General features: G+C 40.1%; 1 protein-coding gene across 1 annotated transcript in view; it reads right to left on the reverse strand.

The window, feature by feature from the left end:
* Window positions 1-25,287, reverse strand: part of LOC137260790 (meiosis 1 arrest protein-like) — a 72,011-nt gene that overhangs the window by 23,946 nt on the left and 22,778 nt on the right. The window contains exons 7-10 of the mRNA XM_067798358.1: window positions 23,643-23,722; window positions 20,323-20,466; window positions 17,968-18,069; window positions 2,648-2,872 (exon numbers count right to left, since the gene is read on the reverse strand). Coding sequence (XP_067654459.1) covers window positions 2,648-2,872; window positions 17,968-18,069; window positions 20,323-20,466; window positions 23,643-23,722 — 551 coding nt within the window. The remainder of the gene's footprint in view (window positions 1-2,647; window positions 2,873-17,967; window positions 18,070-20,322; window positions 20,467-23,642; window positions 23,723-25,287) is intronic.

Genomic DNA, 25,287 nt, shown 5'->3' on the forward strand with positions numbered 1-25,287 from the left:
CTCCAGTAACTTGGTACAGTGAAGCTACTGGCCTTTACTTAGCTGAATTGTCTGTTTTCAAACAGAAAGGATTATCCAAAATCAAATGCTTTAGGCAGAGAGGGGTTGAAAACCTTGGTTGGATGCTCTTCTTGAAGGAATATTCACACAGTCACAATGGATCCATACCCATTAATGTAAATGGATTAAACCCCTAAAACATTTTGGGTGGGGAAGTCATTAAGGCAGTCTGGTGCTTTCTTAGATACCCTTCTGGCATATCCTGCAATGCATCTGAAGCCAAGCAGTAATAATTTTTGCTTTTTCTTGGATTCAGCAATAACGTGCTGCAGGTGCAATAGCTGGACCTCCACATCCAGTTAACAGCACAGACGGAAATGCAGCAGTAGACCACAATAGGCCTCGCTTGATTAGATAAACTATGGCACTGGGGGTTGTTTCTACTGGTTAGAGGGATGATTGTATCTCATGGTACAACTGCCACCTGCCTTGAATTTGCAAGCAAAAACATCTTCATTCACAATGCTGACTGTTACACGGGTAACACCTCAGCCAAAGAGGATGCACTACACTAAATTTGAGGAAAACAACCATCACAGGAAAAAGCAAAACAAAAACCAGACAGTCTTGGGGTGGAAGAGCAGGTGCTGCAAGAATGCCTGTGACTGTGAAGTATTCTTGTTTCATTGACAATTCATGGCCTCAGTGAGAATGCATCAATGGACAAGGTGGTTACTCTTGCTACTATGTCAACTTGCTTGTGAAGCCCCGTTTGTGTTGTGTATTTGGCAGGTGCCTTGCTCTTATGGATTACTGATCATTAATATACTCTTCAAAAAAAATAGGGGAACCTGAACTTTCAATGTGGATAAGAAGTGTAAACGTTAACAAACGTTTTAAGGACAGACATCTTATGAACGCACCACCATTTCCCTCTATTACCACGCCTAATCATAACGCATGGGAGGCAAGTGCACAACAGAGTAGCTCCATACACGTGCATGGAGTCCCATTCTTGATTTTGACAGTTTTCCAGAAGGTCAAGAATTCACTTAAAATATTAATTTTGACATTCATCTTGCATTATACATTTGTTAGTGTTTGTTTCTAGTCGTTTATTTTGAAATGAAAAATGTACACATGCAAATTACATACCATACACCAATCACCTTTCAAAAGCAACTACATTCCAAATAACTATGGTTGTAAGGAAGTGCAAATGGTGATGCACTCTCAAAACACTGAACATTATGATATCAACATTGATTGACTCCGATAAATCTCCCAAATATTTTTAATTGTAAATAAAAAAATGAAGTTCCCCTATTCCTTTTTGAAGAGTATACCATACCTTTTCCATTTGTCTTTCCATGTAATAAAACTTCATTTGCTGCAATAAAAGTTGACTCTGTTAGTTGTTTACGCAATAACTGTTGCCTTTGGGTATACATGGTTCCTAGTACAATTGACCATCATAAAATCCCCCAAAGACATTCACTTTGCGACATCTACAAAGCTTTAAAAGGAATAACCAAGATATGTGCCTATTTGGATTCCTCAAACCTTCACTGTGAAGACCTCAAATGTGCTGGTTATGTACTACATGACCACAACAGGGCATGAATACAGGCACTACGCCTCCTACATACAGAACCTATTAGTACTTTTGGATAATGTAATTATCTTTATGAACAAGACTTTAATGTGCTGGCTAACTCTTTCGAGCAAATAAAAGTAATTTAACTGACCTTTAATAAGAAGTAAATAAGCCTACATGTTTGTTAGATTTTCATCATCTTAATTTCCTGGGACATATTGATCAACAGACATTGGACAAGGCACTGATATGTACAATATATTGTCTCTGACATTTGTTTGAAATTTGCTTGACGTATTAATCAATTGGAACATATTTGCAGCAATCTTGCAAGAATGTGCCTCTTACTTCAGCTCATGTCACTGTTTAACTGACATAACAATCATCCAATAAAATCACAGAATGTAATCATATTAATGCTATTGCACATATATACACCAGCTCTCACTTGCAGTCATTTTGTGAAATAATTAGTGAGAAAGCCAAATTTGTTTTCACACGTATATTGAAACAGTTTGTGAATACTTGTTACTTGTGATACACTTAACATGGTCCTTAACGATGTGGGAATCAGTAACTGCTGTTTACAGTCACAACCCTGTGATTACAGTCTCAGGCCTATCATACAAACGGTGAACAAGTCTTCAAAACTGAACACATATCCACGAAAACTGAACTAATATCCACGAAAACTGAACTCATATCCACCAAAACAGAACAAAAATCACCAGAACTGCCACAAATAATAATGAATGACCAAATTTTGCAGAATCGCAAGCCTAACACTGTGAAGTATGAACGTAGGTTTGTTGTAGCTGATACGTGACTTTTGTTTCCATTTCAAACGATTAGTTTTCCAGTACAGGGGGTTTGTTTCAGTTTTAGAAGATATTGTGGCAGTTTCTGGTGATTTTTGTTCTGTCTTGGTGGATATGAGTTCAGTTTTGGTGTATATGAGTTCAGTTTTGATGATTTGTTCACCGTTTGTATGGTAGGCCTGAGTCTCACTCACTCACTCACTCAGGCCTACTGTTTGAGAAAGCTTGTTACCTCATCCAGAACTCCAGCCAGGAAGTCCACACTGTCCTCTGCCAGCTCCTCACACCCCTGACCCGGCCCATCTGGCAGCAATAGTTCATTCACTGCCACAGATTTCAAGAGCAGGGAGAGGCTAGGACCAGGCAGTAGAATGAACCACCCACAGGGGGGACGTTGATTAGTAGAGCTCTTTGCAGACTGCACTGGCTGCTCAAGTTGACCCAACATCACCATATCCTGCCACAAGCATTCTCAGTGTTAATACTACCCATGAGGATGTACATAAATACAAGACAAAGCGTTGAAATAGTACACCCATGTGTGGGGGGCATTCTCTTAAAATAAGACTGTTGTGCATTTCATATTTTTGAAATTTTTGTATATGATGGAATTACATGTTTTCTACAGTTTCAATAGTATATTTTCCCCTAAACACAAGCAAAAGACGGGCAGTTCATGAGCAGAAACATCCATTTTGTAATTTCATCCCATTAAAAGGAAACTGAAGAAAAATTGTAATTTAATGTTCATTTAGTGATGAATGGCATTTAAAATCAACACCCACAGAAAATTACATTTGTACTGGTTATTTGGTTTGTCCCTCTCATTAGTAGCTGTAGAACTGTCTTTGCTCCCCACATTTCTGCTCTTTTAAGTAAATCTGTAAATTGTGCAGTTCAAAGGGTGATTTGATTTTCATGCTGAAAATATATTGTATCAAGGGTGATGAGTCACTTTGTACTGAATGCTAAGTAGATACCTCATATTTTGATATAACTTAAAATTTTGGACAGCTCTTATTCATCTGTAATGACAGTTATGATGTATGCTTTAATCAGACCAAACAGCTGCTTTCATCAAATAGGTACACTGATATGCACCTAAAGTATTATTTAAACCCAACTTACTTAATGTTGTTATTGTGTTATTACCTTATGCTCTGTATTGGGGGATATACACTTTTAATTTGTTAGGCAAGACATCCTCGATATCATGTTCCAATAACCCTACGCTATACCCAGGATGCATCCACTTTAATTGTTTGCTTGTTAAATCTCCCCAGATTGCCTGAAGAATGTTAGCAAAAAAGTCCAAATGTAATACATCTCTAGGGCCTGATGGCATTCGAAACCAGTATTGGAAACTGTTCTCCTGTGTCCAAACACTGTTACTTCTCAGTTTTAATTCTCTTGTGGACACAGGTGGTGTACCTCCATGGTTCTGTAAAGGTCACATAATACTTCTCCCCAAGAAAGCTGACTTGACTGATCCCAAGAACTTCCACCCTGTCACATATTTGAATGCACAATACAAATTATTCACACGGGTTTGACAAACCTGATGTCATATTACTGCTCTTCCAGTGACATAATTTGCAGAGATCATATGGGGGGCAAGAGAGGGATGTCACGGGTGCAAGGAATGACTTTTTGTGCAGAGGATGATTTTGGAAGTGACTAAGGCATGTCACCGCATCCTCTTTGTGTGCTGCATTGACCACAAAAAAAAAGCATAGGTCCCTCATGACTGGTCCCTCACGAATGGATTCTGAAGTCTCTTCAGTGTATTGACCTCATTGAGTGACTGCTTGATCTACTCTTTAATGAGTTGTTGGTCAACTCAGCTTGAGATGTACTCACAAGTGCAGACCTCAGAAACTATTCCAATCTGGAGGGGAATATTTCAGGGGGACTCCTTCAGTCCTTTGCTTTTCTGTCTTTCTTTAAATCCTTTGAGTTTTCTGCTTAATAGGGAGGAAGGCTACCATCCCTGCCCTCCTCAGCACAGATCGCCACCACCTCTTACTCATCTCCTCTTCATGGATGACATCGAGCTGCTTGCCAATGGAGATACCAATTTGAAAGAACAGGTTCTCCTTGTCGAGTCCTTTTCTAGTGACACTAGAAAAGCAGTGTACAAGCAGTGTGTCAAACAGAACTGCAATGCATCGGACTCCTTCGCCTCTATAAAGTCTGATAGTCTCAAATGTGAAACTCATGGCTTCCTTTTTGATGCTCAGGACCAGGTCATCCCACTCACAATCTTAATCAATATGTGAACATGAAATGTCAGTTATGCAATGAATTCACAGAGACTGTCCAACACATTGTCAGTGGATGCCCTTCCTTAGCACAAACAGCATATCTTAAAAGACATGATGGCAGGGCTCGGTTTCCTTGGTTTGGTACCTCCTGAGAGTGCCTGGGTTTTCCACTAGAAGCATAGCCCTTCTGACACTCTGAGTAAGGCTGCAGTGTTGGGGAGTCTACATATTCTCCAAAAAGGTCTTGGTGGATTTGTCTTGGTGGATTTGTCTTGGTGTTTCCTAGGAGAAGTCCCATTCACTGTCTGGGTTTTGCATTGTGGGAGCAAGGGTCCCAAACTGATGATGAGCCTTACCAGCCTGACTAAACCTAAACCTAAACCCTCTCTGCTGCATATTTATTGTCATCTGTAAAACCTAATAATAATAATAATAATAATAATGTACACATAATTATCAAAAGAAAATCAAAGGGTATTGATCAATAATAGACTTACAAATCATCAAAAGCATGTACCTGTGAAACAGATAAGACAAGATAAGATAAGATAATACTTTATTATCCCGAGGGAAATTTTGGTTACATCGTAAACAAAACACTGAATCACAATGTACTTTACAACAACACTAAAATCATGCACATATAGATAAATACCATATAAAGAGCACTAAGATGTTGCAGTAAGATAGGACTAACATGCTGCGATAAAAGGTGAAAACAGTTTGTAAAAAAGAAGCCTCATGGGATAAGATGGTAAAAAAGTTATAAAAAATATTAACTGTTGTTAAAATAGTGAATACCAGCTGGTACAAAAGAATGACGGAACCTGTTTGTTCTGGCTGCGCTGGCTGGCATGCGCAGACAGCGTCCTGATGGAAGAAATTCAAAATCATAATAGAGAATGTGAGAGCTGTCATTTACAATTTTCTGCACTTTTTTAACAATTTGCTGCTCGTAAATTTGGCTGATAGGAGTTACTGATTCTGAACCAATGATTTTGCGTGCTGTGTCAACAATTTTGTTGAGTTTAGCTTTGTTTTGAACAGACAGGTTACCAAACCAACAAAGAAGATTGAAAATTAAAATACTTTGTATAAAGGTTTTGTAGAAAAGAACCATGAGTGAACAATCAATTCTAAAAGTGTTTAAACGACGAAGGAAGTACAACCGCCGCTGACTTTTCTTGTAAACATAATCAACATTATCATTCCAGGATAATCTTGAATCAAGGACAGTGCCCAAATACTTGTATGTGTTTACAATTTCAATATCTTCGTTGTTGATTGAAATCTGGGCCAAAGGATCACAAGTTTTTCTGAAATCAATAATCATTTCTTTTGTTTTCTTAGTATTTAAGATCAAAAAGTTGTCTTTACACCAATTTGTAAAGTTAGATACTTCATTTTTGTAGTCAAGGTCAGCAGATTTAAGAAGTGAAACAATAGCTGCATCATCAGCAAATTTGATGTTAAAACAGTTTGTTGTTTTAGTAACACAATCGTTGGTGTAAATTATAAACAGAATGGGTGATAAAACACATCCTTGTGGTGCTCCAGTAGACAGGTTGGCAGTGGAAGACTTCATTACGTTCACAGTAACACACTGAGGTCTGTCAATCATAAAGGCGTTTATCCATTTGACTAAGTTACTGTTTACACACAAATCCGAAAGTTTTGACAGAAGCAGATGGGGTTGAATAGTGTTAAAAGCAGATGAGAAGTCCGCGAAGAGGATTCTAACGTATGTACCGCTGGTTTCCAGATGTTTGTAGATGAGGTTCAGGAGAGTAAGCGTAGCGTCGTCTGTACCCCGTCTTTGTCTGTAGGCAAACTGGAGTGGGTCGAGTTGGTCTTCTACTACTCGCATTAGTAGCTTTTTGATAATCTGTTCAAGACTCTTCATGGCAACAGACGTAAGGGCAACTGGACGATAGTCATTACACACTCTGGGATTTTGTATCTTCGGAAGTGGAACAATGTGAGATGTTTTCCATATGACAGGTATCTGATGTTGGAGAAGAGTGTTTTTGAAAACACATTGAAATATGTCGCATAGCTGATCACAGCATTCCTTAAGAATCACAGGAGCTAATTTATCTGGACCGGCACTTTTGCGACTGTTCAAGTTTCTGAATGTTTCTCTCACGTCATCAGCAGAAATGTCAAGATGATCACTGACAGCCAGGTTATCCAGAATAACACTTCTTTCATCCGAGAAATCATTAACATCGAAACGCGAATAAAAGTCATTAAGCTCGTTAGCAAAAGCAAAACTGTCACTCACATTGATCTCCGATTGTTTCTTATTAGTTCCCAGAATGGTTTTGAGACATTTCCATCCGTCCCGAAGATTGTTTCCTCAGAATTTAGATTCTAGTTTTTCCTTATAACGAATCTTACACTCCTTGGAACAGCGTACAATATCCTTTTGCACTGATTTAACTCCAAGTTTGTCTCCAGCACAGAATGCACGTTTCTTCTCACACAACAAAGATTTCAGTTCTTTTGTCACCCATGGTTTGTTGTTGGGGTAGATCTTGATTGTTTTAGATGGTATAATAGAGTCCATGCTGAAGTTTATGTAAGAGGTTACAACATCACACAGTTCGTCAACACTATCAGAGTCCTGTTCGAATACATCCCAAGCTGTACTGTCAAAGCACGCTTTCAACTTATCAAGGTCTTCAGGGGAATATATTTTCACTGATTTCACCACTGGTTTTTCGGATTTAAGTTTCTGTTTGTAAGCTGGGATTAAATGTTCCTACTGTACATATGTTCCTATAGGTGGCTGACAACACGATTTATAGGCATTCTTGATAGTCCCATAACAAAGGTCAATTGTTTTCTCACCTCGTGTTTTACAGTTCACATACTGATATAGGTGTGGTAGCGATGACTTTAGACTACAGCTATTAAAGTGCCCGAGGATAAGTTTGGGAGCATCCGCTGATAGCATATCCATTTTGTTCACAGACTCACACAATGCATCTGTAGCACGTTTGTTATTTCGCGTAACAATTGTCTCCTTTGCATACAATTGCTCCTACTATATAGTTCCTCCTATCACAAAAGTGCAGTGTTTATATGCTATCAAATGCCATTCCAATAGCCCCTTTATTACTCCCCTGTGGAAAATACAGCAGTGGTGTGATATGCTTCCAGCAATATTACACTAGTGTAATACCGCTAGACGTATGACGTCATCATGATTCATAGTTATGACATCAAAATGCTGATGCCACTGTGATAATGGTACTAGACCTTGCTTGAATCATGGAAAGCTGAGAGTCCTCACACTGTAGGTAGTGAGCAGCAGATTCTATTAATTTGTGTTGGAGAGTGATAAACCGTATACGAAACTCGCTTCCATGAAATACCATTTTTTTAAACTCATGAAAGATTTAGTATCAAATACCAAATCTTTAACTCGTTAATTAAAAGTGGTATTACACGGGAGGTCGTTCAGTATCCTCTATCCTTCCCAGGAGACAATGTTTCCCTTCATGACGGAATATATCTGGATCTCCCCACTGCGCATGCACAGAATCCAAAGTGGGGAGGAGCATCCAGCGTTGGGAGGGAGTTACCGTCCTATGGTAAGGTAAGTATTTAAATATCTAAAATATTTAGATTTTAATAAATTTTTTACTTACCTTACGATAGGTCTATAGCATATGGATACAACAGCCTGGACGGTGGTGACGGATTTCCGAGGACCGCCAGTGTGTAATAACTCCCACATATGCCACGGGGTAGACGGACCACTACTGATTCTCTTGGGGGACAAATCTACCGGCACCTCATTTCAAATAGGGAACTGGAACAGAATCAGAGTAGCAGGTCACGTACTGACCACCGGAGGGGTCACATAATGGTATCTTATCTCATGTAAGTACAAGACCCCTATAGACCAAGGTAAGTAACAACATACTTTAAAGGGCAACCGGACGAGTAAGTTGCTGAGCAACTACTAACAGTCCGAAAGATTACAGTCCCTCCATGTCCGCTACTGCTAAGTCATGTAGGTAATGACTAGCGAAAACCGTAGACAACTTCCAGAAACAACCAGCCATGACATCGGGGACCGAACAATTCCTGTGCAGGGCCATAGTTGATGCTAAAGCCCAGATCTCAAGTGGGTTATTAGCCGTCGGGTGAGGGAGACTCTACGCCACTAGAATAGTCTGCCTCAGCCAAAGCGGTATGGTGTTTCTGTTGACTTCACCTTTTGCCGACGTCGAGATTGGTAGGAACAACTTCTTCCCAGTACCTCGACACGGTGCGGACTTCCTAATATACAGCTTCAACGCCCAAACTGGACATAGAAACAGTTCTGCTCTATCCTCCGGCCCGACTTTAGATGAAATCGGCGGGATAGAAAACAACCTGTCCGGCTGACCTGGCAGCTGGTTCTTCGCCAGGAAATCCTACAAGAGACCTAGGTGAGCTACACCTTCTCCAGTCTGTTCAAAGCGGACTCTAGTCAGATTCAGAGCGTGTATCTCACTGACCCTAGCTGTCGTAGCTAGAGCCAGTAAGAGAACAGTTTTCCTAGTAAGCAGGTCAAAGGACGTCGTTTCCAAGGGTTCATACGGACGACCTCTCAAATGTTGGAGTACAACATTCAAATCCCAGACTGGAGGCCGGAACTTCACTTTCTGGTCTTCATGCTTAAATGCTTTCAACATCGCCACCAATTTGGGATCTAAGAGACCCTTCTGTCACCCCTCACAGCCAGTACCGTGTTTAGTGCTCACAAATAGGTGCTAATCATGCTTCCTCTGAGTTTCTTCGAGCAGCGCAAGTATCGTAAGCACTCAGCTATAAACTGGGGCGATGATGTGAGAGGGTCCTGCGACTTCTCGGTGCAAAAAATCTCATGGGTAGTCCACTTATCATCATAGAGTGATCTTGTAGATGGGCTATGCACCCTGGCAATAATCTTTACCTCTTGCAACGAATAACCCTTGGCTTTCCTGGACGAGAGAGCGCATTGGCTAACACATTCCTGCAACCCGGAATATGTCGAGCTCTTATCTCGATATATCCAACACACTGGCCAGGAGAAGCATCTGATCTATCAGGGACTTGGATCTTGTTGTGCACTGCCTCTGGATCAGCCATACCACAGTCGAGTTGTCTGACACGATCAGTACATTGGAGTGACGTAAAAGTGGTACCCAATGACCTATCGCCTGAATCACTGCCTCCAATTCCAGGTTGTTGATATGCCAACCTGCCTCCACGTCGGACCACAGCCCCGAGATGGTCTGGTCACCTAAGTGTGCCCCCCTGGAGCGACGCATCTACGAACAGTTGGTGATCCTGCATGAATTTGCTCAAATGAACACCTTTGACATTCGACCAGATCATCCACCACCTTAAGTACTTGTGGAGATGCACTGGAAGTAGTAGACGTGTCTGAACATCGTCTACCCGTATGTAAGCAAGAATGAATCATTGCAGTGGACGAAGCATCAGACGTCTCCTGCGTGTTAGATCCTGTGCCGACGTCAGTAGACCCAGGAGCGCCTGCCACTCTCTTAGGCGTAATGGCTCTGACAACGCCCTCGCAACAAATCAGGAAATCTTCTCCCAACGATCAAGCCGCGTCTGGAATAGGCCCCTGATGAATACTAACTCCTGGGTAGGCTGGAACTGCGACTTCTTCCTGTTTAGCAGCAACCCCAGCTGCTCCAGCAGATGAATGGTAAAGTCCAGTTGTCTGCGTAGCAACTGAGGTTCACCCTGATTGAGGAGACAGTCGTCGATGTAGGGATCGAATTCTATCTGCCGTAGGTGCAGGTAGTGATAGGCATTGTGATCCTGGTGAATAACCACGGGGCCGTAGAAATGCCAAACGGCAGGACTCGCCACTGGTAATGGTGACACTCGAACACAAACCTGGGGAACTTTCTGTGCGCCAGATGGATCGGGACATGTAGGTATGCGTCTTGAATGTCCAGGCTGCACAACCATGCACTCAGAGCCAACTTGAGCTGCAGCTGTTCCAGGGAGATCATCTTGAAGTGTGGCGGCTCCTTCAGATAACGCTCGTTGAAAGCCGCCATGTTGTGTATCATCCGGAACTTGTCTGAGTCTTTCTTGGGAACGAGGAAGACTGGCGAATAGAACCCTGGTGAGAGGCGTGGGACCGGTACTTACTCGATAGCGCACTTTCCCAGTAACACAGCGATGTTGTCCCTCAACGGCAGACTCTGTGACTCTGTGTACATCTGTACCTCTGGGCGTGATGTTAACGGCAGGGGTCGAACTAACGGAAGTTTGTAGCCTCTCTTTAAAATTCTGGTCACATAAGAATCCCCGAGGTTCCTCAAGAAGATTCCAGTCTCCCGCCTACTGGTGTCGGGAATGCTGGCACGGCTGGTGGCAGGAGGTCCCAGTCGTGACAGGTAGCGCCCTCAACGTCTGGAATAGGGGCGCTTGCCTCTCCCTGTGCAAGGAGTGGCGGGAGCGAAACTGGCTTCAGACTAACTCCGCATCTATGGCCTGCAGTCTCGAGTCCTGCACCTTGTAGGCCGTAGACGAGGATAGCCTTTCAATAGCCTCATCCAGTCCTGCATCCGAATCAGCAAAGTCGAAGCCATGAATCTTGGATCTGGTGATCTAGACATTGAGCGTCGGCGTCTGCAGGCACTTGACAAACTACTACGAGGACTCCTAGATCGCGACCTCCTACCGCCAGTACCCTCTGAGTGTCTCTTATTCCAAGGCACATTGTTGGCGTTACCAAAAGCAAACACTTCTGATCCAGACGATGGTCTGCTCACAGTAGGTCTGGCTTGGGGTGCGCTACTAAGCACTGGCGCCGGCGCACAACTGCTGTCCTAGCCCTGCGCCGAAACTGTCAAGTCTATGCCAAGCTGAGCTGATCCAATCATCGGTGCCGTGTTCGATGTGCCTGGCGTCAACCCAGGGGTAGGTACTAGTAATGCCCTGAGAATCCTCTGCACTTCTGGATGAGTAAGGGCGTCCGACCTAGTTACCATCAACCCAACCTCCTGCCTGGGTGGAAGGCATTGGCAACGGTGTCGGCGCCGAAAGCTGTATAGTCGTCGGAGTTGGCGCTGCACCAGACATCGGCACCTCCAATGGCTCTGGCCTCTGATGCATCCCCAGAAGAGCAGGCGTCCCCAATCGAGACAAAGGAATCTCCAACGGTTGATTCTCAGGCGAGCCGGGGAGAGACAACCTAGCGCTCGCCGATGACGCTGGACATCTGGACATCCACCTTAGCTGTTGAGACTTTCTCTTTTTGACAGCTAAATAGGTCTTGAAATCTTGTACTGAGAGGTCCGCACAAACTGAGCACCTCTGACATAGGGAACAGGGAACAGCCGCACAATCTGGACAAACAGCTGTAACAAATCGAAATAACACACTGATATGAGAGGGTGGAAACAAAGCCCTCTTAACATAAAATGGACTGCGCCACACATCGGGCTACACGTGTTTGCATTAGACAAGTGAAATCACTATCACTATAGCCTAAACAAAGCAATAAAATGAACAAGCCTGACCATGGTGGGCACCAAAAAGTTAAAATAAGTGCCCCCAAGTGACAAATAACCATCCGAGAAAACTCACTGAGGTAAATGAATGAAAAATAGAGACACAATGACATGTGTCACGCAAGGTAGACTGCACGTGTATCAAAATGAAAATTACACGTTAAAATCGACACGATTGAAAAATATACATACCAAATCCAAAACTCTTTGAAAATAACAAGCAAATATCGAAAAAAGCTGCAACTTTATTCGATCGAGAAAAATATTAACAATCCAAACCCATCTGTCTCAGATGATGCTTGAAGGAAAAGTGAAGTTTTTGTGGAATCTGTGCGCATGCGCAGTGGGGAGATCCAAATACCTCCATATCCTGACAGTTGTGATTGCGAGGTAGCCATTCGGGTTTGAATGCAGTTCATCTCCGTCAGATTTCCTATTAAGTGAAGCTTGAGGTAATATGCTATAGACCAATGGTAAGGTAAGTATTTAAATATCTAAAATATTTAGATTTTAATAATATCGTTGAATGATACAGAATATGATGTGTCCTACAATAACCAATGAAATACAGAATATGGTGTGTCTAATCTAAATAGACTTAGTCTCAGTATCATTCATTACACTCCTACACTGTGTCTAACAAACCCTAGTGGGAAGTTGCATCAGGTAACCTTTGAGCGTCCTATGACCATCCAGTCAAACACAAGACAGCTGAATGGATTTAACCAATCAGACAACTTCTGCTGTTTAGGCTTTGTCAGGACCTACAAAATTCTCCAGTCACTGACACTGATCCCTCAACAAATGAAAATCCACATAAGACACAGAAATACTATCAACAAAGGGAACTAGGAAATTGAGGCGGAAAAGTGTGTTACCGTAGTGTTGCACCTGCAACAACCATTGACAATGAAATTCCATGTGATGCACCACCAACATGTGTCATCATGCTAGTGCACAAAGAAGTTAACCTCTGTAAACATATTGGAGACTCACAATCACTAATGCAATAGAGTTGACCACATGCTGAAAAATGCCTCTGAGGACGTATCTTAATGAGCAAACAAAAGGGAAAAATCGTCTCATAACATTAATGGCCCTATGCAATAGGGAATTCCGTACACTCACTCGGCTACGAATTTCACACTCAGCTGGCTCTATCAAGCCCATCTGAAAGCAAGGCGGTCTTTCGAAGGTGTCTCCCTTAGAGCTAATCATAGGCACCAAAGATTGGCATGGGTTAGGCAGCATCAGGAATGGACTTTGCACCATTGGTGTCACACGTTTTCAGATGAGTCAGGGTTTTGCCTCAGACTCTAAGCTGGTAGAAAATGCTGCTGGTGCCGTAGCTGTGAGCAGTATGCCAGAGCAGCAAGTATTAACCACGATTGATGTGGGGGTGGTAGTGTCTTGTTGTGGGGCAGGGTTACACATGACAAGCCTTCCTTTTCGGAGATGTAAGCGGCTGTGGCAAGCTTCGGGGCTATAGTAAATACATGAACGCTATCATTCATTCAACTGTCGGCCTAGATGCATCGAGTGGAGTTTCCTTTATTTGGTGTCTCGGAAACTCCCAACATCTCTAGGCAGACTCTTGGTTCCCATAGCTATAGGTGTGGATGCCATCATTTGCAATCCATCATTTGGTATTCATGGGTGATGAGGTTTTGTTGAGAGTGATGCCGTAGATGTGCTTGAACATGCGTTTATCGAAAAGCGCCTGTTTGAAGAGGGTGTGTTTGATGTGACGTTTTGCTGTGTATTTCTTCACCCCTTTCGCCTTTCGCCTTTCTTCGTCATGCCTTTCTTGATGGAACACATCTTGGGGTGCCAGCACACTCGTCCTTCATCCTGCCAAGGACATTTTTGTTGACTTGGCTGTGGACTGGATGGTCTTTTGGGTAGTCACTGGTGTTGTATAAGTGGCTGTGTTTCAGCATGTCCTCGTATATGTCTTCGGTTCGTAGATTCAACAAGGAATCAGTGTCAGCAACTCACATTAATTGCTGTACTGCGGTCAGAGTCAGTTGTAGTAGAAATTGTACATCAGGCAATTTGACAGATTGAGGATGCTCACATTGTTCATGTGTAGTGCTGCCAAGTCCTTATCGAAGAGCTTGCATCGGTTGAAGGTCGGGGTGGTGTTGAATTTCCACAGTTTTCCTTCCTGGTGCCTGGTTCCAAATTTTCTTTGGTTTTGCAGAACACAGAGTTTTTTTCGAAATCGCTCTTGGCCTGTTTTCTCAGTTCTGTGTTCAGCCAGGGATAATCTACAACAGGGATAGTTCACTTGCTTGCTTCCTTTACCATTTGTACTAATTAACATGTGCCTTGTCATGCTCCAACACACACGGTGACTTGGCAACTTCAGCTGTGTTTAACAGAACTTCAGCCAGTTCATTGCATCAGTCGGAATTTTGCAATGAACGAATGAATAAATGAATTATAGTAAGAATTAAGAGCAAGAATTATGTGAATGAATGAAAGAAAGAAATAAAAGAATAAAAGAAAGAAGTACATATGTGAATGAATGAAAGAATAAATGATACACAGCGGCATTCAATCCCAAAACATGTCAAAGAATGCTAAAGTAACACAAGAACACGTGTTAACATCAGCTGTCCTTTGAGACATTTTTCTTTCTATTAATAATTAATTCAGATATCTTTTTGCATGTGGGGAATGAAATGGACATGAGCAAAATGTCACACTGACACTGTCGCACTGCCCTCTAAAATAAAGTGTAAAACTGTCACAAAGCATTCTAAAACAACTTTCCAGTTTTGTCAAATAGCATGTTCAACAAGAAAGAAAGATATTATGGAACTATAACCCTCAAGCATCACAACCATCAGTGGCGAATCAGATCAGATCAGCAGTATGTCACATTTTTCACTCACCCTAAATACACCCTAACATTTTGTTTTATGCATGTTCAAGCACATCTACGGCATCACTCTCAACAAAACCTCATCACCCATGAATACCAAATGATGGATTGCAAATGATGGCATCCACACCTATAGCTATGGGAACCAAGAGTCTGCCTAGAGATGTTGGGAGTTTCCGAGACACGTTTTAGATTATGAAACTATCACTATTATTTGCAAACACATTTCACCTGATAGTATATTCCTCTCATAAGAATTAAAGGTGTTTGTGAAAGATGTTTTTGAAGTAATAACTAGCTATAGAAAAACTCAAACAACGGTGTGTAGTATTTCAATGGCGGATCAGAACAGATCAGCGAAATGTGATATTTTTCACACACCTCAAATACACCTAACATTCATTCTTAGATTATGAAACTATCGCTATTACTTGCAAACACCTTTCAACTAAAGGTATATTTTCCTTCTAAAAATTAAACGAATGTGTGAAAGAAGTTCTTATTGGCACAATTTTGTCTATCTTCATGGTGAATCGAGAATAGAAGCCAGTGAGCTATAACATACCGACTTGAAACTTTACTACAAATCTGCTGTCCTAATACGGACCCTAATACCAATTATTTGACTTAAACTGAAGTGCTAAAATAGGTTACAACACCCAGCCAAGTTAATCAGCTGTTGAAAATAAACCCGGCTCAATCTTAAATTATACTACGCTGTCACAATATTGGCTACACTGGTTACATAATGACCTGAGACATACGTTCAGGGGCTTTTTGTGGAGTTTGCTCTCCCTCTATATATATAGGCTCCCTGGTTCAACCAATTGTAAAGTTCCATCCCGGAACTTTGATCAAATCTGAGCACCCGGTGTATTTTGGTCAGCTCCATGCTCAAAGATAAGTACAGCTGCAGGTTGCGACAGTGGTCCACGTACATAGTCTTGTGCATCAAGTTTGGGACGCACTATTCCACATTGCCAGCATACTGCTTCTGAGCAACGTGTGTTGATAGTCTGACATCCAGTCTCGGTTCACCGTCAACTGTTCAGGTGCCAGTGGATAGCTGTTGTGAGCAGCGTGGAGTTCTGCAGGATACTCCAAATTCACTTCAAGGATATCGCCTTTGTTCGAATCTCGCAATGCTCGTGAGGTAGAGACTGGGTCCTTGCCTGGGTTGGTGGTATCAAGATAGAGTAGGTTGTTGGTATATGTGAAATATTTTATTTAATTAATTTTGCTTACTTACAGTTACACCCACCAACCACAGCAATTTGAGATGGAAGTGGAGGCCTTCAACTCCACGCTAATCCACCATGCAAAGATGGAGATGACACTGATTAGAATCATCTACAGAGATGAGGTATGCCAATTGTGACACCACCACAATGTTGTTCCTGACAACCTGCGTAAGGACATATCTCCCTTTGCATCACTCAAGACCATTCTCTACAGACACCCTGCCACTCGATGTAAGATTCAGCTTGAGGGACAGTGAACCCTTCCTCCATTACACTGACGACGATATCATCAGTTTCACAACAGACAAGAACATTAAGCCCTTGTGTGCAGTAGATACAGTGTTTGACAATGACACCTTCTCAGCACACCAGTTGTTCAAGCAGATCTACACACTGTATGCTGAGTGTCAAGGCCACATGTTCGTCTACTGTTTGCTGTCAAATAGATCCAAGGATACATACTGTAGGACACTGGAACACTTGTGTCAAATGGCCCATCAGCTGAACTGTTCCCTCGATCCAAGGACATTCCATGGATCCAGTTAGACTTTGAACTTGCTGTCCACAATGCTGTGAGAGGTGTATTTCCCATCACCCTACTTCAAGGAGAGGTGGTTTCGCTTTCCCAGGCCATAACTGTACCATAACTACTGTAATGACCAGTGGGGAGTACTTAATCTTGTTGACTGGCACTAATCTTGAGGGGAATACTTAATCCTGTTAATCCTACTAACTGGCACTAATCTTGTTACTGGATGCTTGGATGCTCAAGGTATTACAATAGGATGCTTTGATTACCATAGAGGCACTCACACTCTGGCTTAATGACCCTAATTTAAAGAGTTTGCACAACAACTAATATAAGTGATGACATGTTTACTTCAAAGCTGTTTAATAAACCCTCAGCTTTTGTCTCACTGAAAGTTTTGTCTAACAGTTGTGTTTATTACCTCAGACTAGAAATTAGCTATGAAAAAATTTATGACAAAAACATCTTTTAACCATGTAGTCATAATTTTTACTCTTTTTAATAGTATGTCTATGAAATGCTTTAATCTGATGGTTCTCTCTAAGCTATTACTGATCATGATGAAACCAATATTCTATTTTCTGAATATCCAAATCCCAATATATCACTTGTAGTGGCAATAGTTAATAATGAATTTTGGAACATACTTTTATTCTATGATATATTCATCAAATGCCAAGGACAATGAAATAAAATGTGCAAGTGGTAGTGTTACAGAGATTTACGTCAAGTCCTCTGCTTGAGGGTCCCTTGGAATCATACTCATAATTTTCAGGACTGTGAAAAAGAGGTCCTGTACACTTAGATATTATTATTCCTGTTTTGTACGGTGTATGATCATGATCACCACATTATTACAGTCATTACATTGCTAAAGATAATCTGGCTAGTAGCAAACACTGTAATAACTTATTATTACTTGATCAAAATTGTTACAAAAAGTATTTGGACTCTTTCTCCACCCACAGCGCTACTCCATTTCGGTGAGTCCACTGTCAGTTTTTATGCATACTAGGAGACAGGAATTAGTGTCTCATGAATGCCTGATGTTACCTTTGAAACGTTCATCCTGGAAGTAGTGTTTCCTACATACCTTCTTGTGAAGTAGATGACATAGAGCTTTGAAGTTTTGTTGATTTTTCTCCAATTCATCCCAGTCTACCTTCCAGCATGATGTCGGCTGAACTATCAGAGGCTGCAACAATGTGATCCATCATCAACAATATCACACTTGCATAATCACACTGCCTTGAAAATCTAATCTAGTACGTATGAAAGCATTGTTTTGCACTTTAGACTGAATATTGTAACAGTCACAGATCATATCATCATCATCATCATCATCATCATCAAAGTCTTCACTACGTATGAAGGCCACAAGCCCATATACATAGTAATATACATCTTCGAAACAGGCATAAAAACATGAAACAGTTCTTAAAGGATTAAGCATTTACCTTGTTTGCCTAATTGTTCCTTTAGTTACATCCCCAATGCGAAATATCAGAGCACATATATGTACATGTGTGTCGGTACTGTATTTTTCATAAAAATAATTCTAATACTAATATCTATTATTCTAACCTTTCTCTTATTGTGTTTGCATAATAGATAAAACAAGCTAGATTAATTATGTCTACAGTTTTGTTTTGTTTAAGGATATTTTTGAACGATATCATATTTACTTGCAAATTGTCGGGCAAAAATCTTTCCCAAAGATCTTTATAAGCTGGACATTTAAACAAAAAGTGATATTCATCTTCTAAGTCTACTTTACACGCTGGACAATTTCTTTGAGATACATCAATATTTTGTCACCTACCTACGTTATTCTTTAAACATGATACACCAGCTCTGAATTTGACCAGTAACTTACGGAGTTTATATTCCAAATTTAAGGATAGATATCCCTCAGGCTCAAGAAGACTCTTATATTGTGCTTATAACCTGTAATGTGAGCTTTTTTCAAGTGTAGATGTCCAATTTTGATAAAACATATTGATCCAGCGTTCTCTAAAAATGTGACTAAAAGCACACGGATCACCGACTGCTTGTGAATACCAGACAAATCCAAAGCTGTGCAAGCAAAATATATGGTGGATCTTAGACGCCCATGTTTTGTACCCAGCTGTGTCTAGGAAGTGTATAACATATTATATTCCTTTTTCGGGATACATCCATCATGCATTGTCATTAACTTAAGCCAGTATTTTATCCTTTGAACGTAGGAATTAATATAAACTGGGAAAGGTCAACATTCTCCATATACTATCACATTAGGTGTCTGTGGACCGACATTTAACAATAATTTACATGCTTGTAAGTGAACTTTTTCAGTGCTGTCGTATCTTTTAAATCCCCATACTTCTGACCCATACAAGTATTGGCTGAATTTGCCTGTCAAATATTTTAAAAAATACCTCCAAGGGTATTGTTCCTAATTTCCTTAAGTTTATAGTTAATTCCATTAAAGCCTTTTTACTACGGGATGCAAGTTCTGAGACTGCTTGCCTGAGACTACAATTACATGTGAACACAAAACCTAGGTCCATATTTGTAGCTGTTTACCTTTACAATGTTTCTCCAATTATAAAGCCAATTTTCCTTGACCGCTAATTTCCCACCTCTCCTAAAAACAAGGACGTTAGATTTATCCAAATTTACAGTTAATCCCCACTGCATACAATTTTAAAGTGTCCAGCTAACACTGAAGACTGCCAATGGTGTTTGACACAAGAATTACATCGTCTGCAAACAAACATTAAAATTTGCACCTCATGCTTACCACATTTTGTGATTTCTACGGAAGGTTCGTTTATAAATAATGAGAATAACATTGGACTCAGCATACAACCCTGCCGTAACCCAAATGGACACTTAAAATGTTCCGTTAGTTCTGATTGTACCCTGACACACCATTTTACTGTTTTATGTATGCTCCTAAGAGCTTGTAACATTTTTCCATTTACACCGTATGATGAGAGTAATTTCCATATTTTATTTCTACTTACAAAATCAAAAGCTTTTATAAAATCAATGAAAGTCACATATATCTATTTTCTTCTTTAACATAGCTTTTTCTCGACGATGGCGTACAATGTGAAGATGTGGTCAACAACTGAATAACCCTTCCGAAAACCAGCTTGCGTTTCAGAAACTTTATCCATAACATTTGCCCATTTTGTTAGTCTTTTGTTCAAAATACTAGTATATATTTTCTCGAGTGAGCTGAGTAGAGATATCCCTCAATAATTATCAGGAATATTTACATCACCTTTTTTATGCAGAGGAACTATGATTGCTTTACTCCACGCTTGTGAAAAACAGCCATTTAAAAATATTTTATTAAACATTACCAACAGAAAAGGCATTACATAAAAGCAGGCAATCACACTCAATTATTGAAAGGTGCAGTTTTAATTCTGGCGGTAAAGGGTGTCACACCTACCATGCCAAACACTAAAGACTCACAGACTGCTGCTGTGTGAATCAGTGCTGAGATGTAGATGTGATGTACTGGAATAGTGATACCAGCTGCTTTGCTGGTGCTGGCAAACACCAATTTACAGGTGGCACTCTCAGGGTGTAGGGTCTGCCAGGTAATAAACACTGTATTAGCATGAAATCCAATTACATAAACAGTGTTTTCTTCATGCAGATTTCTTTATAAAACTCTCTATAACCATTTAGAATTAGGATGTAACTGTAACCTAAGGCCAGACCAATTTTAGTTCTGGTTCTACAGATTTGGGTAAAACAATACCTAAATGCAGGAGGGAAATACATAATGAAACAAGAGTCATCAGAAGATGACATATCCCGCCAGCCCCCACATATCTGAAAGGACAAATCATCTGAGAGTTACTTGATGCTTTTTTAACACTGAGTTTGAATCATTTACTTGGAAATAAAGAAAATTATAAATGCCATATAGCTGAAAACAGCAAAAGGCGCCACTTCAAGATCTGTCTTATATATCTGCCAAGACCTGATGAAAGATATCAAATGGCTTTCGAGTTGTGCTCTAAAAATGAAGCCCATCCTTTCCTTTTGAGACTAAGTCCGAATTGTTTCCATAGAAACTGGGGAAAAAAATCCCAAACATTTACTATGTCCAGACCTCCATTTTGAGACTAAGTTTGAATCATTTCCACTGGAAATTGGGAAAATGATAAATGACAAAAATCTGCAAATAGCAAAAGGCATCACAGTGGGGTCTGCCTCAAATATCTGCCAAGTTTTGCAGAAAGACATTAAGAAGTTTTCGAGTTGTACTTCGGAAACGAAGCCCATTATTCCATTTTGAGACAAAGTCCAAATTGTTTCTATGGAAACCCAGAAAATGATATATCACAAAAATATGTAAATAGCAAAAGGCACCACTTTGGGACCTGCCACATATATCTACCAGGTTTTGCTATTACCAGACATTAAGAAGTTTTCGAGTTGTGCTCTTGAAACGAAACACACCTCTCACTTTTGAGACCAAGTCTGAAACGTTTTGGGGAAACCGAGAAAATGATTATTCACAAAAACCTGTAAATACCAAAAGGCACCACTATAGCTTCTGACATATCTACCAAGGTTTGCAGAAAAACATTGAACAGTGTTTGAGTTCTGCTCCGGAAACCACCTTTAGACTAAGACCAAAACATTCCATGCAAAAACAAAAAGAAGAGTCATCAGAAGATGACATATCCTCCCGGCCACGTTCGAAAGGACAAATCATCTCACAGTTACTCACTGTTTTTTTTAGACTAACTTTGAATTGTTTCCATGGAATTCATGAAAATTATAAATGCCATATATCTGTAATCAGCAAAGTCAAAATTTCAAGATCTGTCTCATATATCTGCCAGGATCTGTTGAAAGATATGAAATGGTTTTCAAGTTGTGCTCTGGGAACGAAGCCCATCCCTCCATTTTGAGACTAAGTCTGAAAAGTTTCCATGGAAACCGAGAAAATAATAAATTACAAAAACCTGTACATAGCAAAAGGCACCACATCGGGGTCTGCAACACATATCTACCAAGTTTTACCAACAGATATTAAGAAGTTTTTGAGTTCTGCTCTGGAAACAAAACAAACCTCTCACTTTTGAGAGTAAGTCAAAAACGTTTCCATGGAAACTGAGAACATGATAAATCACCCAAACCTGGAAATAGCAAAAGGCACCACTTTAGGTTCCAACTGATATATCTACCAGGTTTTGCAGACAAATATTGAATGTTTTTTGAGTTCTGCTGCGGAAACAAAAATGATTACGGAGGGACGGATGGACAGACAAGGCATCGACTATATCCCCCTGCAATACATGCCGGGGGGATAAAAACAAAAATACCAAAAATCTGTACATAGCAAACGAAGCCCATACCTCCATTTAGAGACTAAGTCAAAAACATTTCCATGGAACCAAGAAAATGATAAATCAGAAAAACCTGTAAATACCAAAAGGCACCACTCAGGGGTCTGCCACACATATCTACCAAGTTTTACTGACAGATATTTAGACGTTTTAGAGTTCTGCTCCAGAAACGAAACACACCTCTCACTTTTGAGACTAAGTCTGAAACGTTTCCATGAAAACCAAGAAAATGATAAATCACAAAAAACTGTACATAGAAAAAGGCACCACCACAGGTTCAGACTCATATATCTACCAAGTTTTGCAGAAAAATATTGAATGGTTTTTGAGCTGTGCTCGGGAAACGAAGCCCATCCCTCCATTTTGAGACTAAGTAAGAAACGTTTCCATGGAAACCGAGAAAATAATAAATTACAAAAACCTGTAAATACCAAAAGGCACCACTTCAACTTTTGACTGATATATCTACCAAGTTTTGCAGAAAAATATTGAACGGTTTTGCAGTTCTGCTCCGGAAACTAAGCCCACCCCACCATTAGAGTAACACCAAAATGTTTCATGGAAAAACAAAAAAAATATAAATGCCAAAAGTCTGTAAATAGCAAAAGGCACAACCATAGGCTGAGATTACTATATCTATCAAGTTTGGTCTAAAAATATTGAATGGTTTCTGAGTTATGCTCCAGAAACAAAAATGATTACGGACGGACGGATGGACAGACGAGGCATCGACTATATGCCCCTGCAATACATGCCGGGGGATAAAAATTACCAAAAATCTGTACATAGCAAAAGGTTCAGATTATTATATCTACCAATTTTGGTCTAAAAATACTAAACAGTTTTTGAGTTATGCTCTGGAAACAAAATGATTACGGGTGGGCGGACGGACAGACAGACAAGGCGTTGACTATATCCCTCTGCATTACATGCAGGGGGGATAAAAAGTGGCACAGAATTGAGGAATGAAAACTCCTTATACTGCTTCTATGAATAACTATATGCAGCATGGCTGCAGTTGTCAATCAAATACTGTGTTGCATGGATGACAAGTACATGCCTGAAGGTAGTACATGCCACATGCTCCTTTAAATGCTGTTTTGTATGAACGGCAACTTTACAAAATAATACTGCTGGTGTTCCATAAAAATGCAGAATAGCAGGAAGTTGTCTTACAAATGCTGTGTGGATATGAAAGACAACTACATGCAGTAAAGTTGCAGATGTCCCTACAACTACTGTGTAGTGTAAACAACAACATTATGCAGTAAAGTTGCAGGTGCCCCTTACAAATACTGTGTGGCGTGGAGGTCAGTATTATGTAGTTACGCTGTAGATGACCCTACAACTGCAGTGTAGTGTAAACAACAACATTATTAAGTAAAGTTGCAAGTGTCCTTACAAATGCTGTGTTGTATGGAAGCTGTGCTGGGTTGAGGATTCTTTCGTGTAGATCACACTTCACCACAAGTCTTGAGCCATCTGAAACACCATTCACCATTAACCTGAATTGTTAATCAACAACTAAATGACACTAGCTCCTTGATGATAGTAACCAATGCAAACTAGCGATATCTCATCTAATCTCACACTTCCATAATCCTATCGTTGAATATGATAATCACATTTATTACTTACGTGTTGAAGATATCACTGTTTCATGCCATGTGTAGGGATTTACAGTTATGTCACAATACTAATACCTCTGTTACAATAAACCTTGCTTGACTTGCAGAAAGTAGAGATCATCACACTCATTTAATTCTTAGGAAAGAATACTTTGCACAGTATTATTTCAATGATGTTGGGAGAGCAATAAATAAAATACTAAACTATGTCCCATGCAATACATGTACTATATTCATCAAACTTTCGCTCATTAGATACCAAACCAATCACTTGTTTTGTAAACATAGTATTACAAGGAACATCATTTAGTATTCTCAACATATTTACTTAAAATATCTCAATAAAATGCCTTGCTCATCAACCTATTACTATTATCTGTAATTACCAAAATATGTTGAGAGTTGAAAAAACACTGAGTATGTTTGCAAACATTAAAATAAATGCATCTATCTCATTTTCCAGCACATGATCATGCTGCACAGCAACAGACTAATTTTACAGGAATTTTACAGGTACAAAGGTTTGATCTGACTGTTGGATCACTTGACTTGGTATCAAAGTGGTATCAAACTTGACTTTGGTATCTCTCGTATCAAAATACAAAATATGGAATGGATTACATCCAAGCCAGGCAGAAAATTGCCACCAGTCTTATATATTTAATTTGTGGTCACTGGTCATTGTCATCATAAGGTAACACTGTTGGCATGAATAAAACATATCAAATAATTATTTGTCAATGTTTCCTTAAATTTATTGATTGATACATCCACTGCTGACTTCTTGTTATTACCCAATAGAGAAATTCATTACCCAATATTCATCGCATGCATCATATTTGCCTCATAGTAGATTCACTGCAACTTTACCATTTACAACTTGCAGCTGATGATAAAATGTAGCAGTCATGATAGGAAATGACATCATTTGACATGATCAATGTGCAATCAGACAGTACAAGGGATAGGCAAATAATCATTCATTAATAAAACTGATAAACATTTATATTAGAATGACAACAAACAATGAGCGCTGAAATGGCTAGAATTAATCGCTTGTCTGACGAAGGAAGCAGCCATCAATAAATTATTAATGAATATGGTGCAAACAATGAAGTCACACATTAAGAGCATTCTCACAGAAATACCAATGGGTCTTGGCTGCAAAGTGTGGCATGGATATGTTTATAGCCTGAAAGCATCGTATGACATTTACAGTTTATGAAGAGCACTTGTAACTGCTGCTGTAGCAGAATAATACTGTGTTGTTCTGATGAATTTCCCTTCTGTTTCCTGAGACTCTCTATGAAAAAGTTTCCCAAATTTGTTTTTGTAAATCATGTTTTACAATCTATTCAGATACATGTTAACCTCAGTTTGTCCTAAAATGATGTATTTTAGTGAATTAAATGATCAATG

The sequence above is a fragment of the Haliotis asinina genome, chromosome 14, assembly GCF_037392515.1.
Source record: "Haliotis asinina isolate JCU_RB_2024 chromosome 14, JCU_Hal_asi_v2, whole genome shotgun sequence".
NCBI classification, from domain to species: domain Eukaryota; kingdom Metazoa; phylum Mollusca; class Gastropoda; order Lepetellida; family Haliotidae; genus Haliotis; species Haliotis asinina.